The sequence below is a fragment of the Globicephala melas genome, chromosome 3 (assembly GCF_963455315.2).
Source record: "Globicephala melas chromosome 3, mGloMel1.2, whole genome shotgun sequence".
Lineage (NCBI taxonomy): Eukaryota > Metazoa > Chordata > Mammalia > Artiodactyla > Delphinidae > Globicephala > Globicephala melas.
The window spans coordinates 83,037,168-83,063,256 of NC_083316.1; the positions used below are offsets into that span (position 1 = coordinate 83,037,168).

At 37.3% G+C, this 26,089-nt stretch overlaps 1 protein-coding gene across 21 annotated transcripts in view; it reads left to right on the forward strand.

Moving 5' to 3' along the window:
* Positions 1-26,089, forward strand: part of PAM (peptidylglycine alpha-amidating monooxygenase) — a 280,433-nt gene that overhangs the window by 171,421 nt on the left and 82,923 nt on the right. For all 21 annotated transcript variants that reach the window (XM_060296067.2, XM_060296058.1, XM_060296059.1 and 18 more), the window contains 3 exons: positions 7,574-7,661; positions 19,470-19,555; positions 21,070-21,153. In XM_060296067.2, the coding sequence (XP_060152050.1) occupies positions 7,574-7,661; positions 19,470-19,555; positions 21,070-21,153 (258 nt within the window). The remainder of the gene's footprint in view (positions 1-7,573; positions 7,662-19,469; positions 19,556-21,069; positions 21,154-26,089) is intronic.

A 26,089-nucleotide genomic window follows, 5' to 3' on the forward strand; every position in this document is an offset into this window, starting at 1 on the left:
AAAATCTACATTTGACCACTGAACTGTGTTGCTGTCTGAAAGGTGTTTTATAGACACTCAGAAGAATTGGCTCTGACAGCAGCCCACTCAGCCAAGAAATTTGACTGTCATCTTCATCCACTTGCTTTCCCTGACGTGGATGACCAGTAAATAAATGTGTCTTTTCCTTAGTGAATGATGGCAGGTCCCTATCTATCAAATTGCACTATACAAATCAGATAGAAGCATTGAATTTAGAAATAGATGAAAATTAATCTAATGATTCATTGCTTTTCATTTTCTTGGGCTTCTCTGTTGAATGTGAAACAATTCCTACTGCAGAATTGTACAGTTAGACTTGAATATTTCCAAATGTGACCTGTCTTAAAGCACATGTTAAGGTGATGTTGGGATACTTCAGAAACTACAGAAGCAATCTAATTTTGATCATGCTTATGGGTCAGCTACATAGTATGACTGTAAAGACCAAGATCTGGCAGGGTTCAGTGCTCATTTATCCACATTTTATGGCTTTGACAGCAGTAAATAGAAGGGGGTGTGTGTGTGAGTCCCCATCCCAATGCAATCATTCTGTCACCTTTCTGCTTCCAATTAATTGACTACATATACTTCTCTTTTCACCTAGGATTTTCTCCAACATGAATAATTTAGTCTCTGACTTCCACATGACCGTTGGGTACCTCCCAGCAGCCATACTCAGAGGCTATTCTAGTTTTTTAGTGAAAGCTACTTGGAGAGAGCTGAAGTGGCACAAATAAGATACACCGTACTGGAGGTCTCTGATGAGTGGCTAAAACTTCATTTGCTTGGTCATAATCAAGAAGGAGAATCTGTTGCTATACACTCTGTCTCAGCATATTTCTTAAATGTCCTCTATCCTTTAGTCACCCAAATACCCACATTTCCAACATGACAGCCCCCCCAAGCCCCCAGAGTTTTGTCAGGTAATAAAACAGAGAGGAGGGGTAGGAACCATTTCATTATATTTTATGAAGCTGAGACTTAGGAATGTCTTCAATTCAGTGCATCTAGAGGTCACCAAAAAGTAACTGACATGTTGACAAAGCTGTTTTAATGCAGTAATGTCAAAATGCCACTCCTCCCCACTCCCCAGAAAACGGCCAATTCCAAAAGCCCAGGGTTGGATCAGGTTTGATGTGTAAAACATCCTTCAGTGTCTAGGGGTTCTTGGCATTTTGACAGTCATTCTGAAGTATCCATTTCAGCTATTTCAGTGGGGACAATTTCAGTGGCCAACTCTAAAAAGACCAGTGTGAACTGTTTTAGTCAGAGAAAATTTCATGACAGAGATGGCAGTGTTTGATCTGGGTCTGGGAAGACGGTCTATTTGGATCTGCAGAAGGAGGAAAATATTCCAGCTGCCAACCATATGAGCACAGAAGGAGCGTACTGGGCACACGCGTGAGCCTCGCCACTTGCTGGCTGCATGGCCATGGGCGGTTGTTACTCAGGCTCATCTGTCTGAGGGGGAAAGGACCAGACTCATAGGGTTGTTGTGAGCAGTAAATGAGCCATACACAGGGTAAGCCCTCAGTAAACGTTAGTGGTTATGGTTACTAGGTGAGAAGGGCAGCCAGTGAGAGCACAGAGTGTATGTTGGAGGTTGTCTTGTTGGAAATGTAGCAGGATCGGAGACTGCTGCGATATTCTGGGAAGGCAAGAGGGGAATGTGGATTTGATTCTGTGGGAAATTAATAGGGGGATATTACAGAGATGACATTACAAAAATAGGGCTTAATGAAGCTTATGCTATTTTATCTTGCATAGTCTGGCTGGTAAAGTCTATTTATTGACCGTTTAGTTGGTTCTGACATATACCAGAAAGTTCCTTTTTAAAAGGTATTTCATCTAGAAGTTTAATTCTTTTTGTGCTGAAATTCCTTTATTCAGCGGTAAGGATTATTTCACTTGAAATTTGCGTTCAATTTATAGACTTGCTTGCGTGTCTTATTTCTTGGTTAATTTGGCAACAGCAGCTTAAAGTCCTCATAAACCACGTTAAGGATTCTTTCTGAATTGTATATCATTGTCCAAGCTAGCGAGAGCTAACGACAACTTTTCTGTTAAACTTTCTGATTAAAAATGTTCAAGCAGAGGTCTTTATTTTAGTGTAGAATTGCTTTATGGTTTGCAGAAAGCCGGCAGAAGGTAATATAATATGCCATTGCTGTGGGTTTTCAACATGCAGCCAAATGGACTATGCTGCTGTGAGCTTTACATCTGTCTGAACTTTTCTCGCCCAACTGCAAGATTATGAACATTAAGGTTGATCATAGCCTACACTTAAATTGCAATTTAGAGCATTATCTTCAGTTCCTATGAATGGTTTCTGAAGTATAATCTTTATTTTTTGGAAATAAAGAAATGTTTATGGGAGTGATATTAAGATTGGGGAACTGATATTTTTTTTAAAATTATGACAGCTCTTTTACATTATTGTTTCTTGAACCTTACATCTCTCTATTTTCTCAATGTTGAAAATGGCTTGAAAGCACTAGGATTATTAGAAGACGGACTCTATCACAGACATGAACATACTCACCAGGGGTTCCATTTGTATGCTTGCTTCAGACCTCAGCCCTAAAACGATTTTAGGTGATACAGCTAAAACTGCCTGACGTAATGTAGAGTTCCAATGATCTCTTTTAATAAAACAATTCTAAAGGATCAACTAATTTTTGCCTTCAGAAACATTTATAAATTCGTTTTAAAAGAAACCTTGTCTTTACTGTTTACTCTGTACATTTAAAAGAACTATACAACCCAAGTTAATTAAGATGAGTAAACTCTGCATATGCTCACGTGATAGAATATATTCAGCCACTGCCACTGAAAATGTTGACTGTTGTCAGAATCACCTCTGATTCACCTTTGAAATTTTGCAAAGAGACACTTGCCTGGAACAACTTTTGGAGATTCAAATAAGATATTGATGAGGGAAGGGGCAGGACTGATCTAGGATTGGCCCTGAGCACTTGTATTTTTAACAAACTCCATAGGATAATTCTAATGCACAGCACTAGCTGAAAAGTATCATTGACAAAAAATGTTTAATAACATGTAAAAATATCCACAGTATATGAAATAAGCTGTTTACTGTGTGTAATATGATTCCACTAAGAGGAAAAAAGAAATAAAGTTAACAGTTTTCTCTGGTGATACATATAGGTAATAATTCAGGAATGCCTAAGTTTTGGAGATTCAAACTTGCATTTGCAAGTCAGTTCTTTTTTATTCGATAGGTTAATTATCCATGGTCTGTAGTATTTCTTTACTGCCTTCCTTTGGCTAAAAAGGGTGTTCCTCCCATTTCCAGTGGTATTTCGGGGTTGGTTATATGTGTACATAGATATCTCCTAAATTGCATATTCCTCCACTTGGCTATGTGAGTTCTTTGAAATATTTCCACGTCCTAGGTCTGGCAGATACATCAGAATTTGACATGCAGACCTGGATATCCACTTGGAAGGGAAAAATGGAGAGAAAGCCAAGTGCTAAATGAAATTCTCTCTTAGGTCACATTTTTAGAAAATTTTATGGCCCTGATTGTAGTCTGATGTTAGCTAAAAGAGGCCATAAATCCTGAACAAGCTCATGCAGTTAGAACAAATTTTGCTTAGAACTCCAGAAAATAGACCTAGTTATCTCTCTGCTCAATATGTCACCCACACATGTACTTTCAAGTCTTTCATTTCAGATGAAATTATTCTTTGAGAAATCCTCCAACCTATGCACTTGCAGTATTATCACATTTCCTTTAATTAATATGCTTGAGTCTCTATTTCTGGAGTTTTAGTCCTTCAAAAGTATTTGGTTCCCAGGACTCACTCGCACTTAACTTGCCTATAAAATTTCCCCTGGTCTTATCCATTAGGCCGTCTGAACTGCTAACACCCATTGAGGCTGAAGAACCATTTCCACTTAAGCAACTGTCATCTTATTATTGAGTTAGAGGAGTCAGTGGCACTTTTAATCTTATCGGATATAATACACGCTTGCATTCTCGCAAGGCAGTGGTCTTTGCCTGTTTGTCACCATCCCAAGGCTGCCTTTGTTTATTCTGCCTGTCAGAATCGCACACTTAAATGCAGTTGTTTTCAGTATTATCCTCTAGCTCCCTTCCCCTTGGATCCTTTATTTCTTTTGGTGTATGATGAGAGAAAAAGAAAGAAGGGGGAATTTAAGATGTGATTTTTAAATATTTTTCCATATTATATTTTGTGTAGTGTTGAAATCTCTAGCATAGTTATCTGTGTATCCTGTGCTCAGTGGACATTATTCTTATTCCCTAGGGGTGGGGTCTTATTTTGCAAAGCCAGGAATAATAAGTAGGAGTGGTACAAACCCAGGAAATGGACCTGTCAGCCTAATCTTTTCCCAGTTGACCTCTGCCCAGTACTGGCAGCAGGCCCTTCAATGAAACTGTCCAAGTCCTGCTTTATCTTTGCTGTATTTTATGGCATCTACTGTTTGGTTTAGATTTGTATTTTGATATGACATTTATTTTGCTGGATGTGTTTTTCATTTCAATTTGCAATGAATTTTACTTCCAGATACAATTATATGAATAGTTTATTATACTCTTTCTTTAGGAGATGAAAAAGATGGTTAGTTGTTTGTTTTCACTCTATACCAATAATTTACTTGGCATTTAAATTAGATCTTGAGTTTCTGCAGGAATGTATGAGTCAGTGAGAATAAGTTTTTATGAAAGGGAACTTTGAGGGATTTTCTTTTTTTTTTTTCTTTTTGCGGTACACGGGCCTCTCACCGCTGTGGCCTCTCCCGTTGCGGACCACAGGCTCCGGACGCACAGGCCTAGCGGCCATGGCTCACGGCCCCAGCTGCTCCACGGCATGTGGGATCTTCCCGGACCGGGGCACGAACCCGTGTCCCCTGTATCGGCAGGCGGACTCTCAACCACTGCGCCACCGGGGAAGCCCCTGAGGGATTTTCTTTTACTACCCCTTAAAGATATTGACTTCTTTCTCACTATAGAAACTAAAATTAAACACATGTCTACTAAGAGTTCACTGTGGAACAAATAAGTGCTTCTTAAAATAGTATGTCAGAAGAAGGAAAAAAAAATCAGAAAATGGCTAGAGAAGTTATACTTTGAATAATGTTTGCCCTGTACAAAGGACAACGAGAAGATCCTCTTGCATAAGCAGGAGCCCAAGCAAAACTTTTGGCTTTGCTTCCTAGTGAAAAGCCACAGAGACTGTATGTTGTTGTCTTCATGATCTGTTTTCTCCCAATAGGTCTCTTCTCTGTCCTTACCTGAATCTTTTGCTTAATATTTGACTTTATAAATTTAATGGTAGCCCACTCTTCTTTCAAAAAGGTTTTTGCTTTGTTTCACAACAGTACACACACTGCATTAATATTAAAAAAAAAAAAAAAACCCAAAACACTGTTAGGGTCTACTACACAGACCCTGACAGCTCAGGGCTGTCCCTAGAACTGTCCTGAGCCTTAGCTATGGTTCCTACTATCACCTTTGGTGCTTTTGTTTACCCTCATGGCTTCAGGGTTCAATTTTTGAGTGATTCCCAAATATGTAATTCTCTGATCTCTTCCTTGAATAAGAGTTATGGAATTCCAATCTTCTGCTGGATCATTACACCTGGATTTTTAGCTGACACCTCGAACTCACATTGTTTTTTCATCCAGCAGTTTAATTCTTGATAAAATGCACGTGGCCATGTTGGTTTATTACCAAAACTCCCAGAATGATTCAATCATGGGAAATCTATTAATATAATCCACCCATAATCAAAGAATCTAAGGGGGATGGGACCCCTATGATCATCTACATAGGTTCTGAAAAAGCAGAGGAGTCAGCCTCTCATTTCACAGCCCCTCATAGACTGGCTGGCATAGGGATATATATTTAAAAAAAAAAAAAGAGTGGGAGGTAGATTTAATCAGACCAAAAAGTTATAGACATCCATAGAATGATAGAAGCCATTTGATAAAAATGAATATAAGATAGCAAATTGCATCACATACCAAAATAAATGTAAAGTGAGTAAAAGACAAAGGCTAGGTGCTCCCACCTCAGGGCCTTTTCAGTTTGCTTCCTTAGAGGAATGATCCCCTGGGAGGATTCTGGAAGGGGGGAAAGAAATCCCGCACTCAACTTGAGAGTGAGCCTATGGAGATAGAATCCTTCTTCCATTTCTTTTGTAACAAACTTAGGCTTGGTAATGATATGATTTTCTATGATTTGGGAAATATTGTAATTTCTAATTGTTTCTTTCCTTCCAAAGTGTCTTCTTCACTTTCCTAGGCTTACTATATTCTTTGGTAACAGAAAACAAAGCCTCAAGTTATATCAAGTCCATTTTCCAGCTAACCTCTGTTGGTTTTTTAAATAGCAGTATGAAAATCTCAAGATGTGATTTTTAGGCTTTAATTCTTATTTTCAGTGCAGTAAATGAAAGGCTTTTTATTTTCCATGAAAGTTGGGAGTCAAGATGGCTCACAGTAGGCACCTTGTGTTTTCTGATCAACCACATTATGCAAGTCGTGGTGCTATAGTTTGATGTAGAACATCTTTTATTTTATAAATACATATGTCTCAGATAGACATTTCAGCAATAAAAGGTGTTTTATTAATTTTATCAAATAGACAAAAAGAGCTAAAAGATGCAGTTTTACACACACCCAAGACTTAAGATCATTTTAGACTATTTAGCATTTTTATGTGTAAAGGTGACTTGAAAACTGCCCAGTAGGGCAGCATTTTGAATGTGGACAAAAGGGGATGAGCCACACCCAAACCAGGAAAGAAAGCTCATGCTCGATATTGATCATACTAAATAATATAACTTACCCCTGATTTTTCTTTGTTCTACCTCTGAACTGACTTTTGTTTATTTTAATGTCTTTCAACCACTATTATTAGGACAAAAAGAGAAATGACAATGTGCAAGTTTCAGTATCCCTTTAACAAGTGCACAGTACTCATCCAGGACATTTTTCTTCTTGTGTATTTTTGTAAAGATACATTTTCCACTTTTCTTTTCTTTTCTAGTAACTTGTTTCTCCATATCACAATCCAGTGGCTACTGTTATTTTAAGATGATAATAAATTTGTGTTCTGAATCCTTTTGCTTATGTTTTGACCACTCACTGTGGCTTCTGTTTCAGTACAATGTTGTGCAGTATTGTATGGTGCTCAGAACTCTACCGAATTCTGGAAGGAAATATATTGTGAATACATAGCCTGGAGCTTTCATTTTATACCCACACAATGCTCTCATCACTTTAAAAGGGGGCTTTCATTAATGTGTGTGTGGGTATATCTGTAGTTTCAGCCTATTATTTTCTCTTTTGTTATATAATAGTTTATTATCCTACTAAATTATCAAATCCTGTTCATCTTAAGGAATAAGATAATTTATACAACCAGAGCATTCTGTCATAAGAGCATCAAAATATCTTTGTTATACAGCTACTTGAAATGTTCAATGCTGGGGTCTCTTGTGACACTTGTGCACAGAAGTATAACTTGTATTGACGATCATGTATCATTTTCTCTTAACAGTTGACTTCAAACCCCGTGCCAGCATGGATACTGTCCATCATATGCTACTTTTTGGATGCAATATGCCAGCGTCCACTGAAAATTACTGGTAAGGGATGGGTTCATAGTACATAGATGGGTGAGAAACTGTGTTTTTTATAAGTACAAAGTGCATCTCTGCAGGTATTTTACAACTGATTAGTAAATAGGCAGAACATTTCTTTTTTAGAAAACAATGTTGTTCTTTTTGCATCACATGGTTGCCGTGGTTTGATTATCACAGTTATTTAGTCTGCTATGGAACACAGCCATCAGTCTTTGTCACTGACTTTATAAATATATGTCTGTTGTCATAGATAATGTGTCAAGGTGGAGACAGCTTGTGAAGAAAGATTGAAATTGAGATAATGGATACTCTGATGTTTATTTCTTTAAGTTCATGATTCAACCCAAAGAGCACCATAGATCTGTTCACTGAGTACTCTTTTATCCCAGACATTGTGCTAGGTGATCTGTATACCCCATTTAAAATGAAAATTAAAATTTAGCCTAACGTCTTTGCAAAGTTGGTATTATTGTCCCCACTTTACAGGCAAGGAGTCTGAAGCTCAAAGATTCAGTGATTTGCTCAAGGTAACATGGCTGGTGGGTGTCACACCAGGATTGAACCCTGGTTTGTTAGATTCCAAATCTAAAGTTATTTCTCTTTTACCACAGTGCCTCCCATTTATTCAAGTAACTGTTGCAGTTTTAGAATTTAATCACTGCAGTGAATCTTAATATCATGTCTTGAACAATCAATAAACATCTGTTAAATGCCTGTTATATGCTAGAACTGCAGCAGGTGCTGTGGGATGTTCTAGGATAAATAATTTTCTACCCCCAGAAGCTTACAGCATAATTCTGGCTTGAGATCTTCCCTTTCATTTTATTCTTTGGTAGTTCATGATTGAACTACCAAAGTGATCTTTGGTAGAGTAGAGTGATCTTTGGTAGAGTGATCTTTGAAAATAGCCGTGTGTTTTAAGCCTCATATTTTGCACCTATAGGCAGAATCACTGTTACATATTTAACAATCCAGAATGACTGGTGTGTCCTGCTTTGCACTGGAAAGGGGTCTGTTCTGTGGTCCTGCCCCTGCATGATCGTGTAGACTGATAGACCTTTCTCTGTGCATCCTAATATTCATCAGGCTGATTCGAGGCATGCAGCGACTGCTTTCTAGTCATTTTTACAATAAACAATTGTAATATGTATTTGGAAGTGTTAAAAGCATGGGGCAATTAGTGGAAATCTCCATGGACCAAGTACCATCAAAGCATTTGTTAATAGGCTTAAGTTATTTGATGAAAGGGGCGTATCACATGGGAACCCAGCTCACATGACTGGGTTTATATAAAAATGGAGTCAGCAAATCACAGTTAATACCCATTGATATCAACATTCCTGTTTTTGCTCTTCAGTAAATTTTTGTAAATAAAATCCTGGCATTAAAAGATTATTCTGTGACAGCCTTTTCTGAATCTTATTCAGCAAATCACACATTTTGGTCTTTATGTTTTAAAAATATGTCTTGTGAAATTAGCAATATTTACCTTTGAACTAGAATTAGTGAAAATGGCTAGAGGGAACCTGCTTTAGCAGATTCTCTTGGTTCAAGAGAATGAATGAAAAAATAAAATATCACTTAAATGTTATTATGGCCCTAATTGTTAAGAAAAATTACGTACAGTGAACTAAGTGTAGTTCACCGTTCTCATGTTAAGGGAATATCAGAGCAAACACATTATGTTGCCTCCTTTAAAATATTAATATTCTTAAATATACTATTTTGAAATTAAGTTTATAAAATATATTTCCAAAAGACTTCCAGGTTGGGGAAAGAGAGAATTCAAAGAAAAATGTGAAAGTGAAAACAGCAATTTTGAGTGAAGTAATTGCTGCACGTATTTTTTTTGCTAAAATTATTACTTGAAAGACAGCATTATAGAGTGAACGTGTAGCTAACTGTCTAGATTCCGTGGGTAAATTATTTATCCCTTGTGGGCTGGTCTTGATTTTTTCATTCTAGCAAGGGACTAACACTAGATCATTTAGAGAACTCCTCTGTGCTCTAAAATTCCATAATTCTGTGAATATAAATTGTATACAAATGCTGAGTCAGATTGGAAAGACATCTTTATTAGGAGTTGGAGACATAAGTGAGTTGCATTTGTTAACTCACCTCAAGCAGACAGGCCACTGTGTTTTGCCATTGAGTTGCATCACTGAATAATTAGAATTCTTAATGACATTATACCCATGTCATTTTATTTATTTTTTTAAATTATTTTCTTTATTTTTTTTCTGGCTGCGTCAGGTCTTAGTTGTGGTATGTGGGATCTTTGTTGAGGCATGCAGGGTCTTTCGTTGTGGTGCGGGCTCTTCATTGTGGCGTGCTGGCTTCTCTCTAGTTGTGGCACGTAGATTTTCTCTCTCTAGTTGTGACGTGTGGGTTCCAGGGTGCGTGGGCTCCATAGTTTGCAGCACACGGGCTCTCTCATTGAGGGGTGAGAGCTCAGTAGTTGTGGCGCATGGACTTATTTGCCCTGCGGCATGTGGTATCGTAGTTCCCCGACCGGGGATCAAAACCACGTCCCCTGCATTGGAAGGCAGATTCTCTACCTCTGGACCACCAGGGAAGTCCCTATACCCATGTCATTTTAAATGGATTTTTAAAATCTGCCTTGCAGCATATATTCCCTGTTAATCTATAGAGTAGTTATAATCGACTTTATAACCATACACCAAGGACAATAATTGATGCTTTTAACCAGCTCAAAGTGTTCATCTAACATTTAAAAGTAGGATCTTTTCACTACATATATAGAATCTGTTCAATATGCAAACTAGTAAATGTACATTACCTAAAACTGTTCTAGTGACCTGGCTTTAACAATCCAGCCTTATTCTCCATTTAAAAATGGGATGGGCTTTTTATCCCCCAATATTTGGCAAAATCCATGCTTCTTTAAAGCATTACAGCTCACAGCATATTTCATGGGCTGAACTTTTCAGTTGCTTCACAGAAACATCCTCTACTCCCTACCCCCGATGCCACTCAGGCTCAGCCCTGGAGACAGTCAGCAGATGTTTTCCGACTGCTTAACCTCTTATCCTCCCATCTGAGTTATAACACTAATAACAAAAATCTATCAGTGTCAAAAGCCTTGCATTATTTTTCTACATTGAGTCATGGACTTTATCACACTCATTTTATAGATGCAAATCTATTCTTCAGTTGCTCCGTGATATAGACAGTACTTAAATGAACATTCCCAGACTTTCACATATATTTTTGGTTATGATACCAGTAGTGGCTTTTGATGTGTAAGAATATCAAGAACTCATTCACACCCTAAGGAAATCATTTTGAGAATACAAAGCTGTTTTAGTGAAAGAAGATAAAGCAAAGAGGATATTTTAACACCATGATGAGATTAAAAATTCACATTTTAAGGCAAGACGAGAAAAATTTAAACATAAATTTTTTCTCTGCCCTTTGGCCTCCTCCCTCCCCTCTAGTGTGCATTGTGCATCTGCATTATGCATTAATCAGACCTCCCCAATGACAGAAATATCTGGTCAATCATAAAGATCAATTTTTCTTCTTCTGGCAACAGCCGTGTACTTCTTTAGAAGACAGCATTCCTTTCTCAATCCTGTCAGGGCTCACGATGACCCACCACTCACCTTGTACGTGCAGACATCTTTGGTAAACTTTATGTACAGTGGCAATTATCATTTTCCTTAATGGTAGAGATTGGTGCAGAACTGCCTGGTCAGACAATCTGGGAGATGCTGGGCTACACCTAATGTAAGTCCTTAGCTTAAATACTCACCTATGACCTTACTCATGTCACTAGCAGTATCATTTGTATTCTGCCTATTTTACAAGATAATTGTTTCTTACGCTACCAAATATGTGACTGAGCCTCAGATAAAATTAATGATGATTAGGCGACTTGAAACCATTAACCAAATATATAGTCCTATAAGATCAATGATTGTAATAGTGTAACTCCAGATATGGGAAAAAGCAGCAAGAGGAAACCATATCCTGGACCATAACAGCTTAGTAAGACAGATGGTCCAGAGGCTTTTGGCTACTGATAACAGGACCCAGTCCAGTAATAGCACATTGAGTGGCCTATCAACAAAATATTTGCCTGGTCTGGGAATGAGCATCCCTAGCAACAAGGGACAAATTGGTCACGAAATGCCTCCCAAACTTTGGTCGAAATTAAGACTGGAAGAGAAGGAATTGTAAGATAGAGAATGTTGCCCACCATCCAGTTCTACAAGAGTCAAGCCGTTAGCCACTGCAGTTGCGGACCTAAAGTACACCCTGAAAGGAGTTCAGGGTGAAGGTCACGATGAAGCACTTTGTGCTCTGGGAAAACTGGCAAAACTGGCCCTCTGATAGACATTTTCAGGAGAAAATTTTACGAACTAAGTTTCTTGCATCTTCCCGTAGTTAGAAAAGCATTAAAACCATGAGCTCAGATGTCTGTTCCTTGTGACTAGCAGCAACCTTCCACTGAGATGTGTGCTTGATTGCACATCCTCCCTGCACCAAAATCACATATATGCTGACCTTTTCCAAACAGTTCTCAGAGCTCTCTGAGAGACCATCTCCCAGCTTATAAACCTCAGTTTGGCTCAAATAAAATTTTCCATTTCTTTCTTAGATTCACTATTGATTAATTTATTTTGTTGACAACCAAAGCGTCAAGCTCAGATTTCCTCTCTTTTCTGTTTGTTAGCTAGGATTTCCCCGTTTTCACTTTAGTTTTCTGTTTTCTTGCCAGCAAGTTGGCAAATAGGTGTGTGTCTGTAATAAAGTAAACATTTTTCCCCCCTGAAATTATGAAGTTATAATTCATCCCCTGTCTTCAGGCAGCACTTTTAATATGACGGCAAAGAGCTATTCTAATGACATTTTACTGTTGTGCTGCCCTCCTTTGCTCTTTGTAATTGCCTCTTTCTACTGTTCATTAAAATATATTTACAGTTACATTAAGTTCACATGAAAATAGTAGACACAGCATGAAGCAGTTTTCATTATTTAGTCATTTTAATTTTAAAGTTATTTTTTCTCCACATATTCCATCCAGTCTTTTGTGTCTCGTTCCAAATTAGCAGCTCACACTGGTAATGTGTCTAGTTAATTATATGCATGTGCATTTAAATTGCATACATTGATGTGAACCTTTTAATATACTGTGGGGTGGTCCCTTTCTAGTTAGAGTGGGCCTGGTGCTCAATTCTAAATTAACAGACCTCTCGAGGATGCAAATAAGGACCAGCTGATGGAAAAGCAGCAGCTCTGCTGGCCCATGTCAGGAAGGCAGCAGTACCTGTCAGATTAAGTCTCATCCCTTCTTTCCCAGACTTTTAAAGGAGGAGACAATTACTGCATCCAGGCACCAAGGGAAAGTAATAGCACCAGGATTGGAGCAAGCATAGCAATAGCACGATTTGTTGGACTCCATTTGTGCTTGCAGACTTAAGTCAAGGTGTAGCAGTTCTAAGTTCCCCAGATTTGTTGGCTGAATGTGAGCCATAACTGAGCAGATGCTCTTTGTGGCTTTTTGGAGTCAGTAGGGAAATGAGGTGCTGAAAACTAGGTAATTTAGATATTAAAAATTTATTCCTGCTCTCCATGAAAATATGGTAAATTTTAGGAGACCTTGGAAATTGAAATATCCATTTATCTATTCAATGAATACCTTTCTTTATTCTTACTGTAACAATCATTTTTTAAAAATAATGAGTGGTTAGCTATTCAGAGTTTCAAGCTTTGAAAATCATAGTTTTGTTTATACACATTGTTTTGGCATTTGGAGTAATTCTGGAGCACTTTCTCTTTGTGATGTGAGGTTGTATAGTCTTAAGCACTTTCTGTTCTGCTGAGCAGAGGACTTAGGGCTTAAGGCAACTTATGACTGCAAGCCCCAAGATTGTGTGTTCACAATACTGGGTGATTAAAGTGAATGGGCTTCTTCTGTATTACGTCTTGTACTTTGACAAAATCTATGCAGAGCTAAAATTATTGTTTTCAGTCTTATTAATTAATATTTGATTTGGAAACTATTTCTAATGATGCTTATGACCAGCTACTGTTTACAAACCTAAGGGGGCTTCTACAGGTTGTTGAATCTTTTTTGAAAAGAAGAATCCCAGCTGGTTAGATGAGGCTGTTTCCAGCTGTTCTAACTTGGAATCATTCTCAAGCTAAAGCAGTAGTGCTTTACCATCCTATGAAGCTTTAGCTAAGATCCCTTTCAACTGCTTCTAGTTATTAACCACCTGCTGTGTCTTTTTAAATGCCACTGTCTTCACAGGGTTACAGATGCTGATGAGGGGAAAGAGAAAAGTAGCTAAAACATATAAATATGTATAAATATAAATATATAAATAATAAATATATATATATAAATATATATATATATATATATAGAGAGAGAGAGAGAGTCCTGTATGTGAGACACCCTGCTTGGTTACTCATTTAAATGACCTTTTTTTAAGGGTGATATCACTTTCCAGAAAAGTCTACAGCTTTGTTGCCTCCCTTATGATGATAATGATTCTTTGGTTGAGAATGGTATTTGCATACACTGCCTTTATGCACCCTCTCCACATCCTAGCTACCTGTCATCCATACACTATACAGCAAGATTCACAGCATGTCTTCTGCAATCCCCTCTGTTTCTTCTGCCATGATGAGACTTCTAAAGTTTAACATACATAAATTCCTTGTCAGTATAAATAAAAATAACACAGTCTCCAAAATCTGTGCTACCCTTTGTTCTAAGCACTATAAAATGTGTCTTTGAGTGTAGCAGCAAAGTTTAGACATGAATTACTGCTAGGCTAAAATTAATTGCATCCTTTTCCTTTTTCTCCTTTAATATTGTAATAGATTCATATTATTATACTGCATATCTGAATGGTATAAAGAATCTTCATTAAAATAGAGTTGGCATCTTGCTCTAACTTCTGGTCACCAATGATCATATTCCTCGTCTAAGTTTTAGGTGCCTGTAATAGAGGTGTTGATAGGAGTTCCTTAGCAACTGACCAATTCTTAGTGAACTAGTGTCAACTTTAATAAAATAGAATGGCATGGTTGTAACCGTTTTGAGAGTTTAAACAGAAACCAGCATTACATAATTTTGAACATTATTATTTTCTCACAAGATGAGTATTTATGTTAAATAGGATGGCAGTGTTATAGCACAGTGCTATAACATTTAATATAGAGCCAGAACTTTGAAATCAGAGCATCTTGGGATCAAATCTCAGTTCTACTACTTGATAGTTGTAATAAACATTGGTCAAATTATTTAATCTTTATTGGTCTGTTTCCTCATCTATAAAATGGGGCTACTAATCCCGCCTGATTGGACCATCACAAAGAGTAAGTGAGGGGATGTCAGTAATACGGTTGGTGCAGTGCCTGGCACATAGAAGTACTTAATAAATGGTAACTATTCTCTTTATTCATTTATTAATAAGATATATATTAACCATCCACTACGTACCAAGGGCATTCTTAGGCACTGAGAATTTGGTGTGAACAAAACAGATATACCTTCTGCTCTTGTGGACTTTAGAGCCTCTCTGATCTGTTGGTGGAGAGGGGTAGGGTGGGGAGTGAGGATGATGCCTAGATATTGTGGTGCTATTTTTTCAGGCTGGAGCCTTTTAATCACCTCTCCTATTTAGTTTTCCCATTAAGTATCCTTCTAATTACTATGTTAATGCATACACATTGCATTGAAATTCACATAGCATTTGTCTGAATTGGGAAATGTGTTCTGCGGGTTTATAGAGCAGTTAATGAAATTTGAATACCTGACTCACGCTGGATGTAATTTTGAAAAGTAAGGACATTCCACATATGCCATTGATTTTTACGTGTGTTTCTTAAAGAAACTTTCTGACTTTGGATTAATTTTCCTGTGATTCTGTTAGATGCTTAATGCATTAAAATTGTAATTGAAGACTGTACAGACTTAACTTTAGGGCATGACCATTTTATTAAAACAAGTTTTTTCAGACCAAAGAAGAAATGACTTATCAGTTCTGATTTTCTCTGAGTAACCTTGGGTTTTAACTAACCTTTCACAGATAGAACCAGAGGAGTACTTTAACAGTCAATTATGCTCTATTTGGATAATTCAAAATGACAGGCTAGCACTTTTCAGAGCTTGGCATAGTCTGGAAATATCCATGCCATCTGAATGGTTTCCCCATAGATTAGAAGTGAAAAGGTTCTATAGCAAAGGTCCAAGAATCCAGAGTAGTTTTATTTTCAAATGTTAATTCTCATCATTTTTGCTATGAATACTAAAAAACCACTAGGGAGCTATGTGAATCTTTTCACAATTAATTGGCTTAATCTAGACAAGCCTTTAGGAGTAGCTGTTAGAATTATAAGAATAAGAAACCTGGTCGATGAGGCCTGAAATTACAAGAGCCGTTGATCAAGGGTTGCTTTGTTTCCTAGCCTTAATACTCTTCTTCTCAATAAGAATAATAAAAATTCTCACTATTTTTACAAGACACTGTTTGGAAAGCCAACATATGCAATACTGCCTTTATTCTGTTGGTCATTTTATGTGGAGAAAATGTGACACTGTTTCCATTTAAAATGGGAAATGGAAATTTGAAAATGAAAAGATGCGGCGAGTTTATCCAAATGTTCTTTGCCACTCCTTTATGTTATCCATTGTAGGACTCATTTCTCTTGACCTCTTGTTTTTCCTCTTCACTTAGTCCTGTCACTCATTAAGTTTTAGAATGAGTTTCAGTATCCCAGGGCCCTCCAGTGAGTCATCGTTTACTCAGCCTTGAGTTTATACAATTTTTTTAAAATTATATAACAGGATTTTAAAATCAAATCAAAGTTTGCTTTTGGAGCTCTTCTTTTACCAAACCTGTTGAGAGCATGAAACATTGTCTCTTCGCAAATAAGAACTTATTTTATCTAAAATTTGATTTTAGAATTGCATACTCGAATTGCAGCTTAGTTCAGGTATGAGAGTAATCATCAAAGCTGATCTTCATATAATACCATGAAGTCTCTGCCTGTAAGTCAGTCTCATGAATAGAGATATAAGGGAGTGTGACAGCCAGAGCTTTGAATCATGGCTTGGCTGTGTGACCTTTTGAAAGTTACTTAAAGTCTCTGAGCTTATTCAGCTGTAAAGTATAACCTACTTGCAATGACTTGTGAGAGTGAGTATGAGCCAATTTGTACAGAATTCCAGGCAAATGATAATTCAAATTTATTGTCATTTAATATTTTTTTAAATGTTATACTTGACAGTACAATAAAACTTAGGCCAATTCAATTATTTAAGTGTTTGTATATAAAAAGTTAAAAATGTATTTAGAAGTTAACTTCCCCAAACATTTCTTGAATATTTACTAAATGCCAGGCAGAGCTGCAGGTGCTGGGAGTACAGGGTGAAAGATATGACCCAAACCTCAAAGTCTACACAGTCTGGTTGGAGAGGAGATAAGCAAGGTGATACTTAGGATGCGTGCTATGGTTAAAGAATGCAAGTTGGGTGGGACGGGCATCAGAGAAAGCTTCCCTGAGGAGGAAGAGTTGAAGTGAATCTTGAATGAAAAGGTGAGAACAAGGTTGTCAGGCAGAGAGTTGGAGAAGGGGTTTTCCAGAAAGAGAACAGTGGAGAAGAGAGAAGTTAGAAATTGGCAGCAACTTGGCATGACTGAAAAGGGTTTTTTTTCCTGGGGATATAACGGGGACCCAGATCATAAAAGCCTCATGTGTTATACTACAATGTTTAGATTTTATTTTGGTGTTATTTTTGGGAAACATTTGAAAGAATTTGTGCCAGCAAATGACACAGTCAAATATGTAGCTTAGAAAATTTTACTAAACCAGTTTTCTCTGTTATATTTCATTCTGGTTCTTTCTAGTCATACACTGAATTGACTTCCATATCAGAGGAAGCAATTATCTTGTTTAACCTAAGACTGTCATCACATTGCTGTTAAGCACTTGTATATTTATGATCTTTGTTGAAAGCTATGAAAATTGCCATCAAGATCTTTAAATTTTAGTAGCTCACAGCAGTGAGATACCAAGTTCATCGCATCTGGCAATCTCGTTTCTTAAACTATTATAGCATGAGGCCAGGGAGGGAAATTCCGCTTTTGTGTACTGTCCAATACCCCAAGCTTTTTAGCACACTTGGCACAAGGATGTCACAGACATTTGTTCCAATGCACGTGTCTCACATGCTAATGATCCTGCATCATAAGTATATCGTTTTTGACAGTGAACAGTAAGAAACCACTGGGTGATGTGCTTTACATTGCACATTACCCAATTTCTTTCTACAGCCCGATTTAGAGAAGCTAGAGCATTTGCTAAATATAACCTTATAGGGACCTCCTGGTTCCTGGCCCTTTATTCAGATGAATAACTGTTGTCTGCACTTATTGCTTATCCTTTCCCACCATTTCTGGCTGTAACCAGGAAGCATGTTAGGAGTCCCTGCCTCTGACATGGCCTGGGTGTTCTCCAGGTTTCTAGGCTCAGTTTCTCCAGGTTTCTAGGCTCAGTTTCTAACCTGTTTAGGAAGCTGCCACGGTCTGCCTCCACTTCCCTTCCAGGCCATGGGCAATGCACTTTTTCTCCTGTGTGAGCCAACCTCCCGGCCAAGAAGCTGTTTTTGTCCTTGTCCTTGACGGTCCTCAGACCTTTCAGATCTGCCTAAACTCCTGACTCTGACCTTGCTTGGTGCCAGTTTCTCAAAACACAAATATATAAAAGCGACATGAAAATGTCACCCAACAGTGTTTTGAACAAGTCAAATTATATAACAGAACCAACTAAGAGATGTAGTGTAATGGGGAAAAAAATGTGTGGTTTGGAGTCAGACAGCTTACCATTTGTGAAATTGGATCTACCATATAGATACCAACGTGCTAGTTACTGTGCTGGGTGACTTACACGTATTACCACCACCACTCCCCATCAGAGAGGTTTCCACACAGAAATTGGGCCTTTGAGGGCTGATGTACATGTCCAAGATACACAGCTATTAAGGGGAGGTTGTGGGATTCAACTCCAGAGATGTCTTTCTGCCTGTGCTCCTTTGAGCATATAACACTGCCTCTCAACAGTGAGTCTTTAGATAAAGTGAATGTTTTGTTAAATTATGCAGAACCCTGGTATAGTGCTTTGAGGTTTATGAAGTGCTTTCATTTCTATATCATCTACTTTATAGAACAACTCTTTGAAGTAAGTATAACTATCCCTGTTTTACAAGAGAGAAAACTGAGGCTCTGTAAGATTAAGTGACTTGAAACAATTTATAAATGGCATAACCCGTATTCATAAACTTTAAAAAAGCCACAAGAACCCTGTGAGTGGGATATACTTGTATTGTTCACCCTACTAAGGGTAGGACTATAAATGCCACCGATCCCCAAATGGGAAATGAGTATGATGTTTCTTTTAATCCACTTCCAAATTTCCACTGCATTGGCTTTGGTTTACACACCCTTTGTGTAATGCTTACTTTTCTACCTGATTACATAGAGTACATTCCAAGAATGGTGAATTAAACTGTATATCTACCTCACAGGATTGTTTCACATCAGGCAACTAACAAACAAATCTCCCTTTATAGGTGCTTTTTCACATATAAAATTGTTCTTCGCTCCAGTGTCCCTTACAGTCTTAAAGTTGATATGACTATAATGATGGTATATTGATGTACTTTTCTTTACCTTGTTTTCAAAAACCTCTCCCTCCCCACTCCTCCCATGGGAAGAGATTTATGCACTTTACTAATTGAATCTTCACTTATAGCTACTTTTTTTTCTTCAGGTTTTGTGATGAAGGAACCTGTACAGATAAAGCCAATATTCTATATGCCTGGGCAAGAAATGCTCCCCCAACCAGACTCCCCAAAGGTATACCTGAGGCCTCTTGGATAGCCTTATATTAAACTGCTTCGTTTTTGATTCCAACGTACTTTTTATTATATGTTCTTTCCAACAGCTCTTGACCATGTTCTATGTTGCAATTTCACGCTAAAAAGTACCCTTATTGCCTGCTTTATATTGAAAAGGTTTCATTGAGGTTGTTCTTCTTTCTCTGCCTCTGTTTGATAAGTAATTGGCTCACACAACAGTTTAGATAGAATTAGAAAATAACGAGTATACCTCAAGCCACCTTTGGCCTGAGACACATTGGTTCTTGACAGCAGGAGCATTTCACGAGCCAAGAGAGCTAGGAATTAAATAAATTGCCATTTCAGCAGACAGATTTTTAACAGTCCTGGAACCTGGGTATTTAATGTGATGCCAGACCTCAGCTGGCTTTCTGAATTCACCTCTAAACCGTTCATAGCTTCCAACGTGTGAGTGAATTAACGGACTCTCCTTTATTACCTGGATCTTTCTTAGTATCAAAGTGAACGTATAGTTCTGAAACAGAATAAGACTGCCGTGGTTTAGGGATGGAGGGATGGCATCTTGTGATGCCTCCCTAACTCATGCCTGCACTAATTTTTAAATTTTTTAATATTTTTAACCTTTTTATGCAGTTTTAAAGGTTGCTTTCTCTTTATAGTTATTACACAATATTGACTATATTCCATGCATTGTGCAATACATCCTTGAGCCTCTCTTTCACCCAATAGTTTGATTTCTGTTTTGCTTTACTTCAAATGAGTGTCAGAATCCTCTCTAGAGTTTACCAGGCAGCCACTATCAAACAAGTTTGGAAACTAATAGGGAGGTTTGTCATAGATTTGTTGATGTTTTTAAGATCCATTGTTAGAGAAGATTAAAAAAAATTTTTTTCTCTGTCTATAAATATTTTCTCTGTAGATTTTTTTTTAGCTTACTAGCAAACTCTACTAACAGTAAGACTCTTAGGCACCCTTCAGATTCCAAAACTTTATTGACATTGTAATCTAGTAGGTAATTGGTTTCTTCAATGATATTTTTGCAGATACCTGATTTTGTATGGGAAGAAAAACAATTTCCTGAGATGGTCCTAAGAAGTCTGTTTCCTATATTCAATCAGAAAATAAAAATGAATATGAGTATATACAAAACAAAATGAAAGAATGGGTTTATGTATGTCTGTTATGTAATCAACAGGGACAGAATTTTGTTTTGTTTTGTTTTGTTCTGTTTCTTGAAAAATGAATGAATTGTCCTCTTAAAGTGTAAGTGATCACTCTGGTTCTGAAGTGGAGACTATGAGTGTAATTCTATCAGAGCTTAGAGAAGGAATGATAGGTTATATCAGAGATTTTCATTGAATGCCTAGTTTATTTCCATTTTCATATAACATAATTTCATATATTATGTGCTATTTTCTTTCCCTTTGGATTTCATAGATCAGCAACCTTTGATTAGCTCTATTTAACTTCCATTTCTAAAATATTAATTTATCTTCTTTTGAATATCTTCAGGTGTTGGATTCAGAGTTGGAGGAGAGACTGGAAGCAAGTACTTTGTACTACAAGTACACTATGGGGATATTAGTGCTTTTAGAGGTAAGTTTTGAAATGTTGGAACTAAGCTGAACTTCAGTACTATATTGTTTAAAATATATATACTGTTTTCTATATAATAAAATGAAGAATTGACTACACCCTCTGCCCACTAGTAAACAGCTGCTTTTGTCTCTTGGAATTTGAGACTATTGAAGAAATGACTTTTATTTTGAAAGTTATAATCTCTTATGCACATATTCTCTTATGCATCCTACTGTGCTTTCTCTTATGCTGACTTCAGGGTTCTCTTCCTTTCCAATGTATTATCTTATCCACCGTCTCCTATTAGATTCCTTCTTAGCAACATTGTCAGAAAGACTAGGGACTAGTAATTTATTTATATTACTAGAAGCAAGCCACTGGAGAGTCAGCATGTTTTGTAACACAAAACATGTTTAATCGATAATATATCTGATTGTAGTACTAATTATAAGTTTTCATTATATAAATTTATTCTTTTTTAAAAAATTTTTAAAAGTTCTCAAATGCTCAGGTTCATGTCAGTGGTTTATCTGTAATCCACACTTGCCACTTCATCTGTTGCCCACTGCACCGATGCACGGACCCCACCCACTCCATAGAGGCTGCTGAACACTGCCCTAGACACTTGCTGGTCTACCCATATTACCATACACTTTGTTTAAGTGCTCCTTTTCTTATCATAGAATCATTAACATGAGGAAGGGGCCCTGTTCCTAAGGCAACCAAGACTGGGCTTATTATTCCTTCTGCTGCATTTAGTCAAACTCCAACTGCATTCCAGGTTCACACTTTGGTGTTCACAGGAGTGTAAATGTTAAGCAGTCTTCTTCTTGGCTTGTCAGCCTTTCTACTTTGTCTTGCTGACCTCTACGTGTTTTCTTGAGTTCTCTAACACAATTTTTCTACAAACGAACCTAATACATTTTGCTCTCTAGATGCATTAGCTTTCTATCCAGCAACTAAGTTTAGAAGTACACATCCATCTCTGCCTATGAAATATCCTCTGGGGCCTTTGCTGAGAGCACCCCATGCTGAAAGTTTCCATAGGTTCTCAGCATTCAGGACTGGGACAATAAATGCAGTCTTCCTCTGGAAAAGGATGTTAGAAAGAATAAATTTATGTCAACTATACTCCAATAAAATTTTTTAAAAGAATAAATTTATATAATGAAAAATTATAATTAGTACTACAATCAGATATATTATCGATTAAACAAGCTTCTGTGGACCAGCTCATGAACCTAACTTCCAAATAAAACCTGTTTTTTATAAAAACTATGCTTTGAGTTATGTATAAATAGCTTTCCATTTTTGGAACAGGACCTAAAATCTTAAGTTGTTAATTGTAGTGCTGAGCCAAGGTTTTGTTGAAAACAGAGGAATAAATAAAGTTCATGTTTGAGAAACAAAGACACAAATTATCTGCTATCAGGGGAACAGGCAGATTCTAAGACTGCTGACTTCCAAAGCATTGACAAGACTATTATTTTTCCAAAGAAGTGAGGAAGGCTTTCCCCAATTACCACAACTAAAGTAGCTGGTAGTGTCCACACATACAGGACCCCACCCCTACTCTCCATCCTTCTATAGAACCCTAGACTTGACTTTTTAGCCTAATTCCTCTGAGCTTTGTAGTACCTCCTAACAGATACCATACTGATACCCCAGGGGAAATGGATGATACATATAATATGCTAGTTTTTAAAACATATTACTGTAATAATTTAATTTAAATTAACTTCTTACCGATGAGGAATTAATTTTATTTTATAATTTATGTCTAATATGGGGTAATTAAAAAGTATTGATATTTAATATATAAATATATAGTTATTTACTATAAGAGACTGATTAGAAACTTTCATACTAGTTTTTCATTTTTCACTTTTTTGAGAACCATTTTTCTAAAAGAAGGTGCATATGAGGTAGGACCTATAGTTCATAGATCTTATGATAATGTAATAAAAATGTAAACAAAAAAATTTCACCCGTATAATTCTTTCAGTAGCATTAGATACTATCTTGTGCCTTAAACTATACATGGCTTAGAATAGTAAGTAAACACGCGGGAAAATATCAGATCTCACTAAAACAACGAGAGAGCATTTTGCGTTTACTTAATTGGGTGTGAGTGGAGATTGAATTATAAAACCCAGGACTGCCAGGGCTTAGATGAATATGCTACAGTTTGGGGAGCTTTGTGAATTAGTGCAGTGTTTTAGAAAGCAACTTTATCATATTATATACATTTTATATAAAACATTAAAATCTTGCTCTAGGCTTTCATCCTAAACTAAAGGAAGGGTTTTGTTGGATTTTTTGGTTTGTTTTCTAATGAGCTACCTACCCACAGTTATTTATATACCATTAACTAGTAATATGAAAACCTGGAAAGTTAACAAACGTCCCTTAGTAGGGGACTAATTAAATAAATGGTATAACAACAAAAATAGCAAATCATAAAATTTTATACAGACTACATAAAACCATATGTATGCTTGTATGTTTCCAAGGATTATAAGGAACAAGGAATAAAAGGAAACAGTCAATAAGCATGAGAGACAGGATCATGTGATTTTTTTTTCCTTTACAATGTTATAACATTCTCTTCATGTTTTTAAATTCCACAAATATAAGCACTATGTTAGATACCTGCCAGTACCTGCCAGTTTGTGTGCTGCATTTCCACTCATACCCTCCTGACAAAAAAGAGTTAAAGTAAATCTTTATGTGCCTGATTAGCTATAAGAAGTGACTTACACTTTAAAAAGGTTCTATACTGTGATCACACACTTATCTCCAGATGAACCTAGAAGTGGAATTATAGCATATCTTTTAATGATTAAAAATGCATTATAGATATGTTATATATGTATTTTATATATATATATATACATAATCATCTTAGTGTCAGTGAAGATTTGAACTTCATGGTATTAGAACTAATGATGATATTTTTAAGAATATAAATTATAGATCAGAAGCAGATTAACACTCTGAGGAAATCACTGCACTCTATTGAAAAGTGGGAAAATGTTTGGCTTAAGGGTATGAGCATTTTTCCACATAGGGAAGGTTTTAGAGAGTTGAGAAGCCTAGGACTTCTCTTTAATAAAGCATCAACAGTGAAGTTAAAATATCTTCTCAAATTTGTTGGCATGTGATAAAGTATCAGAGAGAACATAACCTGAAGCCAGCTGGTTATATCTTGGACTGGGAGGCCTAGTAGTAGGAAAAGATAGGTCTGTGGGATACCCAAAATATTTGTTTTATTTTGGTTGTTGTTTGTTTTGGAAATTGAGCAGAATGTGAAACTGTAAATTGTCATTTAAAAGGAGCCAACTTTATTAAATGCCATGTCAATCATAATGTCAGACCTGGGCTAGTGCTGGGTATACTGATCTTCTTGCCCAGAGGAGTATAGTACATTCTAGCAGGAGAGACAAGCACAGGAACAGTGCGTCTATAGGCAGTAATAGAAACACATCCCAGATATGGAGGCCGTGGAGAGGTGGAGCGGAACAGGTCTGCCTGGAAGGGCAGTGGGACGTTGTCTGGGAAAGGCTTCTTAGAAGATGGAACCATTGCAAAGATCTGAATGGTGATCAGGAGACTGCAGATAAGTGGGAGCAGGGGTAAGACGTGTTCCCGATGAAGTAGAGGTATGTGCATGGCCATGAGGGAGTGAAAAGCCTCATGTCCGCAAGGAACTCTTGGTGATTTGGCCTTACTGGAGGGTGAAATGCAAAGGGGTAAGTGGCAAGAAAGGAGAAGAGAGCTGGCACCCAGAGTGCTTATCAGCAGTAACCTGATCAGATTTTCACTTCAGTCCTAGGCTTGAGTGCATGGGAAAGCTACCAGCCTTATGAAGAAAGATTGGGGTGTTAGGAGGCCAGGGCGAGCCTGGAAGGCGCTCTGGAAGGCCAGAATGAGTTCTTTTTTATTTTTTTCTTTTTTCTTTCTTTGTGGTATGCGGGCCTCTCACTGTTGTGGCCTCTCCCGTTGTGGAGCACAGGCTCCGGACGCACAGGCTCAGCGGCCATGGCTCACGGGCCCAGTCGCTCTGCGGCATGTGGGATCCTCCCGGACCGGGGCACGAACCCGTGTCCCCTGCATCGGCAGGCGGACTCTCAACCACTGTGCCACCAGGGAAGCCCTGAGTTCTTTTTTAAATGTAAGCTTTATAACATTTTATAAATTAATATTCTGTGGAAAACAGAATATAACCCAATTAGAAATGTGTGTCCAGTATAAGCATAGTATTTGGTTACATGATTAAACTCTAAGACCAGATGGCCTGACAATGCACTTGCTAATTTTGTTATCCTCACCAAGTTTCTAAACTTCTCTGACCTCCTCATCTATAAAATGGGATCATAATGGTTCCTATAAAGTTATCTGGTAAGCACTCGATGTTAGCTACTATCGTTATAGTTCCCATAAAAGGCTTTAAAGTGATATAAATTCCCCTAAATGCAACCTTTTGCCATAGTTGCCCATAATATAAAGAATATGTTGGTTACTTTTCAAGGGTGTCAAAATTTCTTGTTATGTTTAGACACAGAACTGTATTTATGTCTGTCACGTTGCCAGTGGACTTTTCCTAGTTATGCTCTGTTTCCTGTTCTCCACAGACTTTTTCATTATTCATAGTTCAGTTATACAGAGATAAACTGTAAGACCAAGTTCCTGCCCTTAAGGAAATTAGAACAGCAGCAACTAGAGATTTAGAGATTCCTCCTGGTCCTTTTTCTTTCTTTCTTTCTTTCATTGCCAAATTTTTTCTATAGAGTTTTATTCCATAGAGAAAATTCTGCTGAGATTGTTGCAGAAATTTGCCACTTTTCTTCTAGGTGTTTTGGCCCAGGGGAATCAAGAAAAGTGGCCTCTTCTTTACAGAGTTTCCGGCATTAGCTTACTAGTCTCCAACAATAACTCATTTCTCAAATTAGAA